This window comes from Cyprinodon variegatus, unplaced genomic scaffold, assembly GCF_000732505.1.
Source record: "Cyprinodon variegatus isolate N-32 unplaced genomic scaffold, C_variegatus-1.0 Scaffold2, whole genome shotgun sequence".
NCBI lineage: Eukaryota > Metazoa > Chordata > Actinopteri > Cyprinodontiformes > Cyprinodontidae > Cyprinodon > Cyprinodon variegatus.
The window spans coordinates 1,140,277-1,158,875 of NW_015150455.1; the positions used below are offsets into that span (position 1 = coordinate 1,140,277).

Here is an 18,599-nt window from a genome sequence, read left to right on the forward strand (position 1 = left end):
CATCCATCCATCCATCCATCCAGCTATTATAGCACTTATATCAGGAAACCTGGTCATTGTGAGTGTTATAAGCACCTTAGTAGAGAGCAGACCCTTGGCCGCCAGGGCGTCTTCTCCTTTGCTGTTAGGAAAGCAGTGGTACTCGGCCTCCAGCACCGGGAATCTACTGGCCAAGAACAGGCCACTGTTGAAGAACTTGAAAGCAGAACACCTGCAGGGCGGCTGGCAGGCGTACACCCCAACGTCATACAGGATGTGTCCATACAGTGGTTTCAGCATTCTGGTGAGCTTTTTTGCAGCTCTCTTATCAAACACCTCTTCCAGACACAGTATGTCGACGCTGGCTGGAAAGAGCGACGACACCTCCCAGGGTTCCTCATCCTGCTGACGAGGACGCCTGGAGATCAAAGCAGCAGGACTCTCATCATCCGACTGCCCCCGTTTGTTGGGGCTCTCATTAGAATTGGCTTGGGAAGAGGAGCGTTCTGTCAGTTTGGCCTCTACACCGTTAAAGGAAGCAGAGCTTTCTGCTGGTTCTGACTGATGATGTCCTCCGGGTTGAGGCTGTCCCTCTGTATCTCCATCTGCATCTGAGCATGCTCTGGGTATGATGCTGTCAGAGGGGCTGAGAGGGCCACAGCTGCTTGGGGATTCCACTGTGATCACCACCTGGGCTCGCCCCACACTCTCAGAGATACGTTTGCCAATCTCATAAGCCCTATGCTGGGTGTGACCCAGGTTGTTGAAGCGGGCCAAGCCATCCGTTAACAGACACAGGTTGGCTGAGGCAAAGGTAAATGACGCCATTCCTGTTAGTTCAAAGCCTCGGTTTGTTTCTCTCGCTGCTGAGGTCGGCTCCGCTCTGTGGTAGGAGAACGGGCGACGGCAGGCCTGGAGCGGCGCCCATAGCAGAAAACCCAGGAAAGCCAAGGGGGCAGTGAGGAGGAAAAACAGGAGGAAGAAAATGGATCCGAGGAAGACATTCAGGGGGTGAAGGTAGCATTCTTGTCCCTGTCGCTCTCTCCTCTCCTTTGTGGTAGACTTGCACACGGCAAGAACACGATCAAGGTACCAGAAGCCCGGCACTATCAAAGCCCACCCCAAGGCGTGGATAGCGGCCAGAAACCCATTGGAAAAGGGTGACGCCCGCAGAACCATGGCCGTCCACTGGTTCTAAACAAAACGGAGGATGAACAGCATCCAGATATCCAGCTCTGCTCTGATTTCAAAGGTAGATTTTTTCTTCCCAGAACTCCGCCGCACTCTAAAGAAGAGAAAACAAAAACACAAAGGTGTGGCCTCCTTTGCACACAGTGTCAACCTGCACAGGAGTTCCCAGAAAATGTCTCCGCCTGCAAGTCCATGCATGCATTGGAAAATACAAAGACACAACTGTTTTCTGAAATATGCTACCTTGCTTTGAAGAAAAACTAATTTTTTGCAGCACTTTGTCTAAGCATGTCAGCTAAACTTAAATTAAACAGATTAACACAAATGACTGTAGAGTAACAATAAAAAATATACTGAATACTATACACAGAGTGAAACAGTCATTTCATGTGGTATGCATCAGTTATATTCTATAGTGTTGTGGATGTGACCTGAACACCACACCTTTGTGTATTTACACATGAAAAACGCTCTCTACAACAGCTGGGAGACAGAGAGTTAACAGGATACTTTAGTAAAACTTGTTCTGCAACATTTAAAGTTAAAAATCACACACAGCTCATTTGCAAGGCTGTGAGCTTTCATAAGGATCCAGGGAGGCATATTTATATAAAATAAAAGCGATTCATGTCAAAGCTAGGTTATAATCTGAGGTTATTGGATTATGATGCTTTATAAAGTCTCATTGGATTATGGCGCTCACCTTTGCTGCCTTTTGCTGCCTTTGATCAGCTGGTCGCACCTGAAGGGGACACCCGCGGAAGTCCGTGTGATGAGGCCATTCATTAGGAGCAATGGGAGCTCATGTTGTCACATCGCTTCTTTATTTTTGTTAATCAAATATCCACAGCAAAACATGAAGGTTGTGAAGTGAAATAAATAATAATAATAAAAACCCACCACACCAGTAAAAGCAGCACTTTGAAACGTAAACCCTTCCTGTTCTGCTTGATTTAAGCCCCGCCCCCACCACATGCGTCATTGCGCTTTATTCATAAAAAAAAAAAAAACTCATTTACATTTCAAGGCTTTTTTTTTGTTATTTTCTCTTCGCTTTCGTTTTGAACTTCTTATTTCCAGTGGCACATCCCAGGCAGTTCCAGATGGGGGCCAACAGGGGCCAGTGCCCCTCAAGAATTGGTCTTGGCTCCTATTATGGCTGCTGTACTGAAAAGATGAGCTACTAGAATTTGCATGTGAGTCAATAATTCTAGAAATATTTGTATATTACATTGATCCAAGCAAAGGAATAAAGGAATAAGATGATTTATAAAAAAAAAAAAGAAAAAAAGAAAGACAACTATGATCTTATTTCAAGGGCATAGTATCAAATTAGGTTATTATAAGGGCCAAAGGTGATCCATTTACCTAATGAAATTAGGGGCACATACACTAATTTAAAGGAACATTAATTTTCTAGGATCAGTTTTTGCAGTGTAATAGTAAAGCATACAACCGATTTGTCCCTTAAAACCATTGAACGTCTCGCCTTTACAGTTTACTTAAAATGTTATCTAAAAATTACCATTGTGTGGCTCCATTAATAGAATATAACTTGTGCTCTTGTGCTGTTATTCATTTTGTTATTCTTTTGTTCTGTTCCCCCATGAAAAATCACTGGCCCCACTGTGTTTTTCTTTACATAAACTTGTCTATGTATTTGTTAGGGATGCACAATATCATTATTATGTTATTGACTGTTATTCATTTCTAAATATCTGACATTAGCCATTGCACCAATAAGGTGCTGTTTTGTGACATAAAGTTGAGGAATATGCCAACAGGTCTCATGCACCCAGGAGAGATTCAGAAGTTAAAATGTCAGTGGTGTGGATGTTTTTAAAAGTTTAGAGATAAATAACAAGGCTGGTATTTGTAGTGACTGTGAAGGACAAGAAAGACAAAAATACAAAGTGTCAATAGGTAGGTTTGGGGGGAAACAACTCATCACTATCGGTTATCAGCCTTTTTGAGTTTTTAAATATCATAACATCAGATATTGTCCAAAAATCCAATACTGCGCATCTGTAGTATTTCTATTTAATACCCCTTAATTCCAACAATTGAATGGTTTATAACAAAGCATTTGAAAGTTTGTTGCACTGTTTGTTGCGTAAATTTCACATCTTTACAGTTTGTGTAAGCGCAATCTTTGCTATAGAGATGCGTTGGCTCGAGATTTACATGCATCCAAGTTAAGACGCGTTGGAGCGCTGTCAAATATTTTTAAACTGAAATCCAAACCATTTTTTTTCACCTGCCTCAAGACATTTTATCATCTAAAAAGAAGTAAAAAAAACTTTTCTGATTGCATTATGAAGCGACATGCAGTTCCTATCTGCCCATTTAATTCCTCTCCTTTCCTTTTTTGATCCAAACTTTATTGAGCAAAAACATTCGTTTACATTTTCAAGTAGGAATGTCCACTTTTCATTCTTATAAAAAAGAGAAATTAGCAGTTATATACAGGAGATAAACCTAATTTGTGCAAGGCAACGGAAATAAATAAATAAATAAATAATGTTAGAATGGACTGGACCTGAATTTCAATTAAGAATTTAAGACCTGAAAAGTGATGTTTTATATCCATCTACAGAGCTTGATGGAACAATAGCACTGGGCCAAACTTCTGCATTTAGATTTTTCAAGTTAATATATACATACCCTGAGAAACTTTGAGACATAATTGCATCAAAATTCAATCTTGTTAAAGTTGCACACCCAAAGTCTGACCAATGCCTCCAACAGCTCATCTAGCAGCACATACATCTTTTTTTGGGCAGACTGAAAACACTGAAACAATAATCTTCACGCCTCATTATTTATTTCAGGAAGATTTGAATTCTCCTAGGTTGCAGTGATGACTACCATGCAAGGAGAGGCTCCTTGTCCTTCTCTGCGATGAAGCAGAGACAAGAGAGCACCAGCAGCAGGTCCTTCTGCAGTTTCTTTGGAGCCGTGTTCTCTATCAGCTTCTTCAAAAATTCTGGATTATTGTAGTCAGCCTCTTGGGTGTTGCTTCTACTCGGCCTTTCCATCAGGATCCCATATGTATTGACGACAAACTCACAGAAAGGAGGGTGGAGAGCTGCTTTGTAGCCAAACTGGCTGAGCATCTCCATGATGTCTTTATACCTTTGAGTGAGGTGGAGCTGATAGGCCCCATCCATCTTCCCCGTCAGAGGGTGTGTGCTCACCTGCAAGAGATGAAGGGACATTTATTACTTCCTGTATTCTCTCAGGGGAATTTTCAGTCTGTATTTACTTTCAAAATGCTGTGAAAAGCAGAAGTTGTTGAGCCAAACAGAAACTTCCATTTTTGGTTTTAGCTGTTTTCGATCGATTCCCTTCTGAGCAATTTTAAAACCATTAAGGTTTGCTTCTGAGAAAGCTGTTACCTCAATGATCTTCTCTGGTATATTGCGGAGCGTGAAACCATAGAGTCTCGGGTGAGCCTGGAAAACATAGGACAGAATCCTCCTATCCAGCTGATAGGCAATTTCACCAAGCAGCCTTGTTGAACCTAAAAGAAAACAAAATTACTGAAATACAAAAGCACAAAAAAATGTACCTGCTGTATCAATCCCCTCTAAATGAAATACCGATGGCGCAAGGAGGAACATCAGCTTGTGTCTTGTGAAGCTCTCCAGCTTCTTCAGCGTCTTTCAGCGCTGCACTTTGGAGGAAAGACTTGAAGTTAATCGGAGACGATGTTCTGTGCTGCAGTTTGCATCCGTCCTGCTGCAGGTCTCTCCTAAACTGTTGCTCTTCAATGTTGTTATGCTGCAGGCCTCTAGAGTCCATGCCTAGTGTATGGAACCACAACAATAAAAAGGTTTGGTCCATTATTATTAATGGTGAGTATAAAATTCATGTCATATAATGGCTGCCAGATCAAAGTGCTGACAACCTTATCCGGAACAACTAATAATCTGTACAAAAAGGAATGGATGTTTGTAAAGAACAAATGTTGTTAATATGTTTTTAAACGGGGTTAAACTCTTTTTATGATGTTATTAAGTCCTACGGTTAGAAATCATAGCTATACATCTTTACAAGTAAAAAAAAAGTCCTGCAGAATCTGCAATGTAATGAATGACAACAAATGAATACTGTAATATGGCACCAGAGGACTTAATAACATCGTAAAAAGAGTTTAACCCCGAGTAATGAAAGTCTTTGAATAAATATTTTCTAAAGTAGGTTTCATAGTTAATATATAAACTCTCAGGTTAGAGCAATTTTATTTTCTGTTGAAATTGTTGTTGTTTTTATATATATATATATATATATATATATATATATATATATAAAAATCCTGACTGTAATAATCACTAAGTCCTCACATATTTTCTATCACAAGCTTTAATAGTAGCAAGTTATATAAAACAGAAAACTATGCGGATTAAGAACAGAACAGTTTGTCTTAGATCAGACCTGCATGATGCAAGCTACACTCTCTGAATATGTCACCCCTTGGATGAATGAATGGATTACTTTTATAATAGCATCAGGTAAAAACAAAGCTTGTATACAAGGGCCAAGTGAGCAAAATGTGTTTATTATTTAACCATCCCCATAGCAACATTTTTGAATCTAACTGGCCCTTAATAGCAGAAGAAATCTTTCCAGCTACATGACAAATGTCTGGGTCTGCTTCTAAATTCATAATGTGATGGTGCTGTGATTATCTGATTTAAAACCTTAACAGTGTAAGCAGCAGATCTGCCTGTAAGGATCCCTCAGCATGCTCAGTTGCTCGTTACCATGCCAACTAAATGCAGACTAGCAGGCAGTTATGAAAAACACAACTTTGCAGCATCTATATTTTAATATGAAAAGACCACTTTAAATCTTTTTATGTTTTTATGTACATGTGTTCATATTTATTCAAAACAAGTTTCATACCTAGACAAAAATAAGAAGACAGTGTTTCTAGTCCTTTTGCTTTTTCAAAAGTCAAAGGTTGGATACTTTACAACTTCTGCTATATTAAAGCTGTGGTAAAATTTAACTCTATTATTTTGTTAATCGAACAGCCAGACTATCTTATTACAATTTCAATTGAAAACATGTCACCATAATTTAAATCTTAGGGATTCAGGGTATATCTAAATTAGGTAGAATAAAAGAGAAATCTTGGCATGTTAAGAAAGCCAAGCCTACCACCTGGTGGTTAAGAGGAACGCCTTACCTGTAAAACCAGACTGTTGGCCCTGGTCTCTCTGCATCCTGGACCTCATCTCATCGTATTCCAAGAGAGCGCTTCTAAAATGAGCATTTTCCTGCCTTAGTTGCTCATTTTCTGCTTGCAAGAGTGCTGTGGATTGTTCCAGGCTCATCGTGAAGGTGTTGGATACAGTGCTGGTAAAAGCACCCCTAACTACCCAGACCTCAGCTGAAAACAAATTAAATCAAAACATCACTACAATAGAATGCATTTTACAAATTTTATTGTATAGAAAGAAAACACATTAGGTTTACAAAAGTACTTAAGACTTTAAAGCGTCGTTGGGAAAACAGTGTAGATTTAAAACAGTACTTTGGAAAAACAGAAGAAATCTATCCAAACGACCACTATGTAGTCACTTTTTAATACGTTTTTTTTTTTTTTTAGCGGGAGCTTTAGTTTTTTCTTCCTATTCTTCTCACTGCCATTTCAGCCCTTGCTGCTGACAGCTTTTGAAAAACATACATCACACTACAAATGATGATTTATGGTCTTTGGTCCAGGAAAAAGTCCTCTCGGCCTTCAGTCACACCAGAATAAAACTCTGCATCAAACACTGACCAATTGCACATGTCTGCATCACTGATTCCCTTCTACGTAGTGAGATAAAATCTTCTGAGAAAAAAATAATTTTTTTATATAACATATACAAAGAGATCTTCGGTCACTTATAGTATCGACTAGAGTGAAGCGTTTACATTGGACGAACCAAAAGCAGCTGTTAACCATATAATAAATACAGGCTAGAAAGCAAATTGAAGGCTTTGATTACGGACACTCTTTATTCCAAACTACTTTTCTGTCTGAGCTGCTGCCTTCGCTCAGCCTCTGCCTCTGCCCACAATAGCAAGAATGTAGAGGAAGATGTTGATGATGTCCGTGTAGAGGTTGAGAGCAGCAAAGACGTATTCCTCTGGGCTCAGTGAGAGCTCCTTGTTGCCAAGCAGCAGCTGGGTGTCCACCGCCAAGAACTGAAAGGCACAAGGAAAGCCAACCTGGGTCAAACGCTTTAATGCTGCATCTCTAAACAGGACGAAATCTAAAACTAAATGAACCCTGTTGTTAGAACGTAATGTACCTGAATTATAAATTATAAATATTATATTATAATTATGTTATTAATTAAGATGTTCATTCATAATTTTAATTAAATCTGTAATATGAGTTGAAATATAACATTTAATGGGAGTCAATAGCAGTCTGCTGACGTTTCATTACAGCCAGGTAGGTTATGTTTAAATTCATTTACAGATACATTTACAAAAAAAACAAACAAAAAAAAACACTATTTTCTCTTCTTCTCTGGTGTAAAGACCAAACTTCAATGCAATTTAAAGGCATTTTACGCCCTCAAATGGGGTTCCAAGATATTAAGAAAACAATTATGAAATTATCCATTGCAATGGTATTAATGGGGTTTAAATAATGATATATTTTTTAAGCATTTTTTCTCAGTGTGCCTCATAATCGTCGCCAGTGTAATCTAAACCAGGTGTTTTTATCAAGAGCTTTAAATGTAATTTTAAATCAGTCAAAAATACTATTGACAACAAGAGCCTGAAGGTTTGCAACCAGAAATAAAATAAACATGAAACGTTGCTTCTAAACAATCTTTTGATTGTGATACTTTTTTAGTGTACAGTACAAATAAAAAGCAAATGACATTATCAGTCTGATAATTTAAATAAAATCTAATGCAAAAAAACCCTAAAAATTAACCTATTAACCATAGAAGCTATCAGGCCGAGTATCCCTTTAAATCAGGGTTTCTCCAGGTTTAGTTCATAACTATTGTGGTGTGCATGCTGCCATGGTTTGCAGCACTTCAAATTCTATCATGAGGTCTTTCTGTATAAGTTTGCATTTTACTTTTTTCATTTAAAGACATAAATGTTTTGTTAATTGGTTTCTCTAAACGGTCCTTAATAATGACACCCACACAACTCCACAATGACAAGAGGGTAAAGAAAAGGAGTGAATATTTGATTTTAGGAGCTATAATAATGTCATAATTCATATTTAACTAAATATTTCAACTGGTTAAATATGTATTTTAAGATGTATAAATTGCTGTTTTGCAGTTCTGGTTTGTGCTTTTTTATCTGGCCTAGTTAACATATAATACTGCAGTTTTAGCTGAATATTAAAAATGTTCTTTACAAATATCTAATTTATTTTTGGATTATCCAATGACGAAGCAGATGAAAGTGAAGCCATTATCTAAAGGCCTTGGATTTTTTTACCAGAGGATGGAAAATCTAGTTATTAAGATAATTATCTATTTTTCCCCTACCTAAAACTCCCAGAGAAACAAACAGATTCAAAGGAAAACTAAACATAAAATTCAGGATTTTTTTTTCCGGGGTTGCACATTTTATGATGAAAACTAGACAAGAGCAGACATTATTACAGAAGCTGTCACCACATTTTGAATATGGAAGTAGAAACTTTCTGAAGTAATAAAAGGGTTGACCTCAACAATAAATCACTCTAAAAAAGCTCTGCTCTAATAGTGACGTCTGGACTTCCTGCCTTGCATGCTCTTTGACTTGTACAGTGGGAACGTTAACTTACATAAATCTTCACCCAACATCTTTCTCATAGTTCCAGTTGTTTTAACTCTAATTATTGAAGTTACTGTAGACAATGATTATTATTAGTATAACAGGACCCAGCCAAGATGACTGGTCCAGATACACAAACCATAAATATGGGAAAGTTTAGCCCAGAAACAATTTTCTTGTTCACCCTTATCAGACTTAAGGACATTAACACAATTAGTGCTCTTTCCTTTCCTATATTGAGGCGTGGCTATTAGAACTGAGCCTCTGAAGTGAAGTATAAATGGTCTAAATCTGTCAGATACTTTCATTTTGTGAGTTTTTCTTCAACATGCCCAGAAGTGCAGCACTGGTCATATTCAGCTTGGTTTATCCTTTCCCCTCCTTAAAAATATGCAGCTCCTTTGCAGCCTGGCTACTATGTTATTGTGATAAAAAAAAAAAAAAAAAAATGGTTTATCCTTTCCCCTCCTTAAAAATATGCAGCTCCTTTGCAGCCTGGCTACTATGTTATTGTGATAAAAAAAAAAGTCTAATTAATTAAATTATTCAAAAGCTTTTTGCACTTCTTAACCAGAGATGTCAATAAATATAAACTATAAAAACTATACTGTACAAGGTGCAATCCATTAAAAACCAAAAAGCCCTTCTATGGCAATGGCAGCACTTTGTATTTAACATGCTATTTTATCTTGAGTTTAAGTCTGTGAGGCAGACACCCTGTCTACTTTTAAGACTAGGCTTGAAACTTTCCTTTTTGATAAAGTTTATAGTTATAGAAGCTCAGGTTATCCTGAGCTATCTCTATAGTTATGCTGCTATAGGCTTAGACCGCTGGAAGACATAGCGACCCTTTTTCATAATTCTGCTTCATTCCATCTCTATTCTCCTACTCTGCAGAATCTGTTAGTTCAATCTCTAACGTTTTGCTCTCTCTGCTTTTTCTCATAGCAGCTTTGTCTGGTCTGTTCCTGTTTGGCTGTGGCTCTATCCTGGAGAGAAATATCAGCTGTGCTGCTGCCATCAACACCTTTGTTTATAGATGTTGGAGATTGGCCTGTTTTTCAGTGTAGTCCTGTTTCTCTGACTATGACTAACTGTATGTGCTCTCTCCATCCTCTGACATGGGAGCTGGCTCAGAGCTTGTCTGCCTGACTGTGTGTTTCCTGGACGGGGCAGCATGTGGAGCTGGTTTACAGTTGCCTTTTGTACCTCTGCTTCTTTCTGTACGTCTCCTTGAACCCCAGTCAGCCTCTGCAGACGGCCACTCACACTAAGCCTGGTTTTGCTGGAGGTTTCTTCCTGTTAAAAGGGAGTTTTTCCTTCTCCACTGTTGCTACAAGCATGCTTGGTCTGAGGGATTACCTTTAAGTCAATGAGTCGATGCAATCAACTGTTTTTCCTTAGATAGAAAAGTTTTAATCAGTCTGACTGTATGATCTGGTTGAACTGTTTCTGTAAAGTGCCTTGAGATGGCATGTGTTGGGAATTAGGGCTATATAAATAAACTGAATTGAATGGAATCTTGAAATTTGTTTTATTCTTGACAAAACTTTAACTTTCTTGTTAATATATTTATTTTAATAAAGGTGAATATTGTCCTCATTAAAAAAACAAAGAGTATATGGGATTTTGAGGGTATTTGCTCAGTCATTAATTTCTTATTTACTTTAGTCCAAATGATTTCTTTGCCATTTTATACCAATGCATCACCATTCAGTCTATCACTCCGCTTCCCTCCAGTAAACCTACCCACCTTGTCATCCATAATTAAATAGCTGGGTTAGTTATTTTGATAATACAGTTAGATATATAAAAAAAAAAAACTAACCTGTAACCATATCTATGGCTTTGTTGACACCAACTACACGAATACAAACAGTCACATCTTGGTATGGTCAATTACTAATATTATTAAATACTTTTATAATTCTAACAATGCTAGTTTGTATTAAAATGCTAAATATAAAAGTTTTACCATGAACTATGAATTTATATACTAATAAAATTCAGAATATGCTTCTTTTATGTTTTTTAAAATAACCTTTATTTGAAGATTTCACTTGCTTCTACCACGGTTTACGACAACTGACTCCTGGACCATGTGAGATTTGGACTCTTTAAAAACCAAATTGACGTGAAGTGATTTCCTGTTAGAGGATATTACTTACAGAAAACATATAACCACATTTTCTCACAGTGGACCAAGAGGAAATGACTTGTGCTTGAAATAATCAGAAGCACAAAGAAACAAAAAGGTAAGTTGGTGAGATCACCAGGAACCATCGAGTGCATTTAAGTGAATCCACTTCTCCAAAAACTGTGGAACTACAAAAAAAAAAACGTTTATGAGGTAAAAATGACCCATAGCTATGTAGTTTTAGTCCCAGGGCTCTGCATTTCTATTCTGGGTCAGAGCTGAACACTTTGAAACAGCTGCTTTAAATAATCTGTTTGAAGTGAGAACTATGTTTAGAAGATTTTCAAAAAGATTTTGATCTGTTGCACACATCCGTGTACTTTTTATCTGCGATTATCATGCCTCTTTCTTATTTTGCTTATTACATTTATATAGGGCTGAAACAATAAATTGGATTAATCACGATTAATTGTTTATTGAAATAATCGTCAACTAATTTAATAATTTATTAATCCCTAACTGGATTATAGAGACTGTAAAACATGCATTTAGTTGACAGAGCACCCAATTAGAGCAGTAATTATATCAAAATTATAAAATAAAAATATATAAACATTTTGCGTTTAAAAAAAAACTTTTTTGTCTGTCAATATGCTCTATCCAGAACTCCTCAAGAGGGAAAGTTTTAGTTTCACCTGGTTTAATCTAATTAACAATCTTCTTAAAGTTACCTTTGGCTATCCGATTATTAATCGATTCACTGATAAATGAAAAATGCAAAATAAACTTTAGTTGAAGCCCTACATTTATATTCTATCGTTTTCATTCTGAAACCTTTAGAGCGTGGTCAACCTACTTTTTTACAACCAAAAACCAATGCAGCATAAAGGAAAAAAAAGTAAAAGAAGCTTCTTTGGGGTTCAGTAGCAGGTCAACTGGTTAGTTGCAACAAATAGCCTTTGCAGCAGTGGCTCAGCTGTGGCTTCTTTACATTGAATGTGTGAGAAAACACAGGACTCACTGCAGTGAAGAGTAAAGCTCCCAGTCCAGCGTAGACGAGCTGCAGGATCATGTTATGAAAGAAGATGCAAAGGATGCTGAAGATGATAAGGACCAGCAAGCAAACGAAAAGGACGCCGTAACAGGAAGTGAAGTCATACTTGGTCTGTGGGCCATAAAAACAAGATGATCAGTTATCTTACCGCCACCTTCTGTGAAATGAACACGCATGGCTCAAAGGTGGGACAGCTTAGCCAAACAAACCTGCATGGAGAAAATGACCACTGTGAAACAAACGACTGCGGTGATTCCCACCGCCATGATGACAGACTCCGTTCTGTGGAAGCTGGCGACTGCTCCCACCATGTAGGACAAGCTGAGAGTCAGGATGGACTGGAAAGCAAACAAACGCACCACATCAGCAGCCATCTACACATTGAAAACATCATTTAAAATGCAGAGCAGAAAAACAGCTTAATCTGTCTTTGTTCCTTAATTGCAATCTGTACTTTTTTCTTCCTACCAGAAACAGTCAAGAAAAAAAAAGCTACATGAAAAACATCCACATTTCCTGTGCTGAAACCTCCTCCTGCTCATCACACTTCCTGTTGCAAAACCCACTTTTCCTTACCAGGGCCACCAGATTCCAGGGGTGTCTTCTGCGGAAGTTTCCGCAGCAGCTGATCACACAAACCGACACGAAGAACACGCCGTAGGACAAGTAGTACGTCCAGATGTTCGTCTGGACGAAAAACTTCACTTCCCGCACAAAGGTGAACACGGCCACAAATGCAAAGGTCACCATGAGCTGAGCCGTTAACACCAAGTACACCTGCAGTAAAGAATATATAGGACTGTTAGAAGTGCTTGGATGCAATGTTTGGAAGCCTGTCATATTTAAAGAGTGTTTTATTTTACAGTTTTTATCCCAAAAATAGTATAGAGCAGGTACAATGTAGCAGATTAAGTAATACAAAAAAAACAGCAAGATGTTTAGGAAGGATAAATAACTTAGGAATTTAAGCATAATAGTGATCCATATTGTCCTTGCAATGTTTCACAACAAATCCACAGTGGCACGTTTTCAGAACATCCAACAACAATGGAACATCTGCCAAAATTTGTAGTTTTTGAAGGAAACCTTTATATTCCAGTGACGTCATACTGCTTTACCAATCTCCCTGTAGAAAGTAACAGAGGTATAATAAGCCCATTGGTTGCTTAAAAGTTTGGCTATCTGTTAAAGAAGCAATCCTGCCAAGTGGTTTATAACTTTAACTAGTGATTGTCTTCTTTAATATTCGCCTAATGACTGCCTTTTTTTGTACTTTTAAATGCATCTATCTTGTATAGGGCTGGTTATTTTTGCCAAAGTCCTGAATCGATTCAATTTTGATTAATGAAGTTCTAAATCAATTAATTTCGATTTGATCTGTTTTTACAGTAATGAAAGTGGTTCAACTGTGTTTCAAAATACTCATGAATAGACGGGGAGAAAATGACAATAAGATGACAAAGACGTCTATGGAAAGATTTTTCTTAAGGTCCAAATGTGATGACTTTTGTTGGATTAAATAAAATGTAATGGAAAATAGAAGTTGTTGAAACGAAAATCGTTTTTTGTGTGAAATAAAATGGTTATCCCTGAACAAACTGTTTAAGAAACATACTTGAAAATATATTTGCTTTTGTTTTATGATTTTAGGATGATCTTACCTTTCTAATAAAAGCTCTTCTAATGCTCTTGTTGTCTAATCCAAAATCAAAGTCTTGATTGTCTATGAAGGGAGGAGGCGCCTCCTCATTCGGGTAAGGATTAGCTTGTAAAGACAAAACCATAATTATTATATAAAATAATAATAATCATGTATCTATACCACCAGCAGATAGAGGAGCTTTTACCGGCCATATAGCTGTCAACAAAGCCCGGGGCAGGTGGGGAATATGGTGGTGCATTTTCAGCATAACCGGGGTAATTGGGGTTAACATAGCCTGAATTTCCATCTTGAAGTTTTCCTTCCATCCCGGAGGCTCCGGGAAACACCGGAGGAGAGGGGTAGGGCAGGCCGCCGGGGGCCAGGACGCCGCCGCTGCCGTAGGACTCCGAGCCCGGTGCGTTGACGCTGAACGCGGCAGGAAGGTTAGGATGACCGGGGAAAGGAGGCTGAGAGAAGCCCACCTCCACGGGGGCGTAGTTGTCCTTTTCGGTGCTCATCCCTGCCGGAGATACAGGTAAAATTATTTAAAAGGAAAACGGAAAACAATGTTATGTCAGGCAGATTATAGCTTGAAAATCTCTACAAAAAAAAAAAAAAAAAAAGAGGAATCAACAAGGTCACGTGAAAACAATTACTTCCGGTGCAGGTCGGTTTTCCCTTACCGCTAAAGCCGTTGCGCCGTTACGCTATTTAATACATGGTGCATTCAAGTACACCTCGTACACTACACCATCAGTACTGAAATGAGTAAAATCACTTAAAATGTTGTAATCAGCAAATTTCTTCACACATTTGCAAAATGCCATATCTATTTTACAACTATTTTAAATCTGTTACTCTTGTATATCAGTTTTATTAAAGGACTGAATCTGAGGAAAAATCTAATTTGTTCTATACATTCAAATGTGCTGTAAAATGATCACATCAAACCACTATCAGAATAGCACCATCAACATAAATTTATAATAAAAAAAAAAAATAAAATAATACTCCACAAAGTTTGACTGAGATCTTTTAACAGTAAAGGTAAAATTGTTTGGATGAGGAGAGAAACATACAAACAAATGAGCAAATCTGAGTTTGCAAATGAATATATGTGCATAGAATGTGATTAGGACAAAATGAAAAATTAAAGTTTTGTAAAATATGTGTCAGGATATATTTTACAGGCTTACAATCATGTCAGCGCCTCAGTTTCAAGAGTAACAATAGAAATAAATATATTTCTATAATTATTGTAATTACTGCTAAGGAGAAAAATAATGAGGAAAAAATAAAAGAAAGGATGTAATAACTAAAGCATTAATAATGGTGTAAATCATAAAAACGTTTGCTGTATTTTTGCCTTTAAAATGTATGTTATACATTCAAAAGGTGATTATAAATAATTGATTACCTAACCCCCCCCCACCCCACCCCCCCATTTGTTCTCATTTCTAAAAATTACAACAAAACCTTGAAATGTCCTGGGTTTGACGTAAGAAAAATGTGTCACATGCATGTTGCATAAAATGTGCAGTAACACTTTACTGATCAGGGCCAGACTTTTGACATCTCAGATAAATGCCACCAAAAAACACAAAATAAGAACAGTTATTAGCTGCTTATATAATGTGAAACCTTATTTACAGTGTTCCAAAAAAAGGACAGTATTTACTGTCTAAAAATAGTTTTTAAAAATAGTTCTACTTTACCTTACTTGAATAAAAAAAAATGTAAAGATAAAACTTAGCAAGAGTAAAGGCTGTCTTTTAAAAGCTGCCAAGGTCATGAAGCAGCTACGCAACCACAGACCACCATGCCACCACCACTGTGTCTGACTGTGTGTTGATGTTCTTTTTCTGAAAGGCTGCTTTACACCAAACATAACAGGATAGATACCTCACAATAAAATAAAGTGTTTGGTGTTATTATAATCTATTAGATGATTTTGGAAAATGCAAGATGAGTCTTGGACCTCAGTTTTTACATGGAAGTAACAATGCATTAAAAGAGATCAAAGACTTAATAAAAACTGGAGAAAACAAAAAGTCTCTTTCTTAACTTTTTTATCATTGTGGGCCATCTCAAGATCACCACTGGTGAACCATCAGACGCCGATATTTAAAACCCTCTAGGGAAGCCCCTGCTTGTAAATAGATAAGGATCATATTTATGGCTTGGTCAGAAAATCAGTTTTGGTCATTTGATGAATTAAAAGGGATATTATTAAATAATTTAAGATACACGTCTATACAGGTCTCCATTGTACGACGAGACTTGAAGCAGAGTTTAATGAGGCCGTAAATGATGGCATAGAAGTGCAGCTAGTGGAGAAACATGAAGTGCGGAAAACAATAGACAGAACACCTGCAAATGGAAAAATCAGCAATCGAAACTATTCTCAGCGGTTGAACGTGAGGTCACGTGTTTTGGTTTTCTTTTTGTTTAGTTCTACATGCATACAGGCTTAAACAGCGCTTTAGAAGAAACTTTACATGTCATTTTAGACACAACTTTAGTAGCAAAAAGGTTTTTAAACATCAGCGAGTTCAGCCAAGACTCGCGAGGTTTCAACCAGGGCATATAAAAATTATTTTACAACCAAGACCCGAGTACTACATGTTTAAAAATCTACTTAAACTTAAAAAAACAGACATTTAAAAGTAACTCTGAGTTTAACTGATTTTTCTTCATTAACCGCTCTTTTTTCACCGAAAAAGTCGGATTGCCCGAAAAATATAAAGTGATATTAGTAAAATATAACTTACTATCAAGAGGGTAAAAGCTGTTTAAGATAGTCTGAATCTTTCCTTTAATGTAGATTAATGCGAGGAGTTGTTTTCTCGGCTACTTAAAACAGTCCACTCGATGTGACACTTCCTCCTCAGACGACCTATTGCTAGAGCTGCTGCATTCATATCAAATAAAAAAGATTGGAAATTTGGGAACTACTACGGCGTATAAGCAGTGTACGCACATGGAGCGCTTAGTATTAGCGACATTAGAAAGCAAACAGCTAAATATGGCACTTGTGATTTATAACGACAAAAAAAAAAAAACATATAAAAAAAAGAAAAGAAAAAAACAATCCATCACCGGCTTTAGTATGGAGTATTTTAGAAGTAGTAAATTCTCATTTTTTTGCCATGTTTCTATCAAATTCATATTTTTTACATTACAGGTAATTGTCGTGTTTTTTAAGTATGTATTTACAGAACGATACAAACACTTTCTTTACATTAAATAAAATTAGAAAAAACATAACTACGTTTACACATACTTTACCTGAATGCAACATGGTCTGTAGTTGCGTTTAATGTAAACTCTCCAGTGTTCCTTTTTTTCCCCCCCGCCTTAAATTCCTTAATGGAACCGAAAGTAAGATAAACCACAAGTTTATGCGTGGGCTCAGAACTTACACTGAAAATATTTCATTAACAGAATATAAGCCACCTTTAATTGCTTCAAGAAAGAGAAGTACTAACACTAAAAGAAGTGGTAACTTGATTTTAACCTTTGCTAAGTTCAGTGTCTCAGGAATTTTGAACAATTATTATTATTATATTAATAATGTAAAAAAATATTCTTATCTCTCAACACTTATGTGTTGGACTCCTTTTGCATGAATTACAGCATTAATGAAGTATGGCCTGGAGTCCAGCAGTCTATGGAAGTCCCAAAGGAGTAAAAACCTTCAATGACCTTCAGTTCATCTGCATTAATGTTGTCTCTCATCTTCCTCTTGAAAATCCGTGATTCTCTATGTAGTTCAGGTCAGGCTGTTACTGGTCAATTAAGAACTGTAACACCATTGTAATCAAACCAGCTTCTGGTTCTTTTCGACTTCAATCTGGATGCCTAGAAAATGTAATTATAGGCCCTCTACTCTTCCTCCACCTCAGGGACATTCATTTCTAAATAAAATTCAGATATTTTCTTTATCAGAATAGAGGACTTTGGACCACTAAGCAACAGCCCAATCTCAGATTTAGGTGTGGCTTGACACGAGTACTGGGACATGTGTAGCTCATGTGCATAGTGACTCTTTATGCTCTGATTCCAGCTTCAGTTCAGTCATGGTGAAGATCTCCCAAATTCTAAATGGATTTTTCTTAATCATCTTAAAACTGCAGTCAGTATTGCTGATGCATCTTTTCTTTGCACACCTTTTCCTTTCACACAACTTTCTGTGAATATATTTGGATATAGCACTTTGTTTCCTTAGCAGCAGCCTCTTGCCTAACCTTCTTGTGGTGTGGGGTCAAGGACTGTCTTCTGGACGTCAGAAGTCTTTCATAGAACTGTGTGGCCTGCTGACAGAGACTGATTGCTCAGGAAACCTTTGCAATAGTTAAGTTAACCCAATAGTAAGATAAGCAAGAGTTTCCAATATTGAACTTTTTAAGAATATTATAATTTTGACAGACTAAATTTGGATTTTCTATTATCTTTGAGCCATATTCATAAAAAAATTACAAAAATAAATATTTCAGATATTTGGCTCTATGTATAATAAAAAATAACATTGATTTTTATTTCTGAAATATAGAGAAAAAATTATTACTTTTTTTTGGAGATTCACACTTATATAAGAATAAGACGATTTCATTTCTGAAATCTAAAGCTCCTGACAGAGGTAAGTATTTCTAGTGGTATGTAGGTAGTTCAGAGGCCTAAACTAACCCTGGACAGGTGGCCAGTCCATTGCAGACACACAGAACAAGCAACTATTGCATGCACGCACTTGTTCGCTCATTTGCTCAATACCTCCTAAAGGTAATTTTAGAGTAACCTATTAA

The 18,599-nt window shown here is 37.1% G+C and overlaps 2 protein-coding genes across 2 annotated transcripts in view; both read right to left on the minus strand.

Moving 5' to 3' along the window:
• LOC107102397 (sphingomyelin phosphodiesterase 3-like) overlaps nucleotides 1-2,119 on the minus strand; it is a 4,539-nt gene extending 2,420 nt beyond the window's left edge. Inside the window, exons 1-2 of the mRNA XM_015401729.1 lie at nucleotides 1,874-2,119; nucleotides 76-1,264 (exon numbers count right to left, since the gene is read on the minus strand). Of these exons, the coding sequence (XP_015257215.1) occupies nucleotides 76-1,158 (1,083 nt within the window). The 5' untranslated portion in view covers nucleotides 1,159-1,264; nucleotides 1,874-2,119. The remainder of the gene's footprint in view (nucleotides 1-75; nucleotides 1,265-1,873) is intronic.
• Nucleotides 2,120-4,850: 2,731 nt separating this feature from the next.
• On the minus strand, nucleotides 4,851-16,705 carry LOC107101639 (protein lifeguard 1-like). The gene is made up of 8 exons (XM_015400663.1): nucleotides 16,569-16,705; nucleotides 14,003-14,317; nucleotides 13,817-13,920; nucleotides 12,732-12,932; nucleotides 12,365-12,493; nucleotides 12,123-12,266; nucleotides 6,365-7,371; nucleotides 4,851-4,976 (listed from the first exon to the last, which is right to left on the minus strand). Exons 2-7 carry the CDS (start codon nucleotides 14,313-14,315, stop codon nucleotides 7,222-7,224), a joined length of 1,041 nt encoding a protein of 346 aa, XP_015256149.1. The 5' UTR covers nucleotides 14,316-14,317; nucleotides 16,569-16,705; the 3' UTR covers nucleotides 4,851-4,976; nucleotides 6,365-7,221.
• Nucleotides 16,706-18,599: the final 1,894 nt, after the last annotated feature.

Coding starts and splice junctions, on each gene's coding strand:
- LOC107101639 (XM_015400663.1), bottom strand. CDS start 14,315: ATGAGCACCGAAAAGGACAACTACGCCCCCGTGGAGGTGGGCTTCTCT. Junction 13,921..14,002: donor TGTTGACAGCTATATGGCCG/GTAAAAGCTCCT, acceptor TGTCTTTACAAG/CTAATCCTTACCCGAATGAG. Junction 12,494..12,731: donor CCTGGAATCTGGTGGCCCTG/GTAAGGAAAAGT, acceptor TTTGCTTTCCAG/TCCATCCTGACTCTCAGCTT.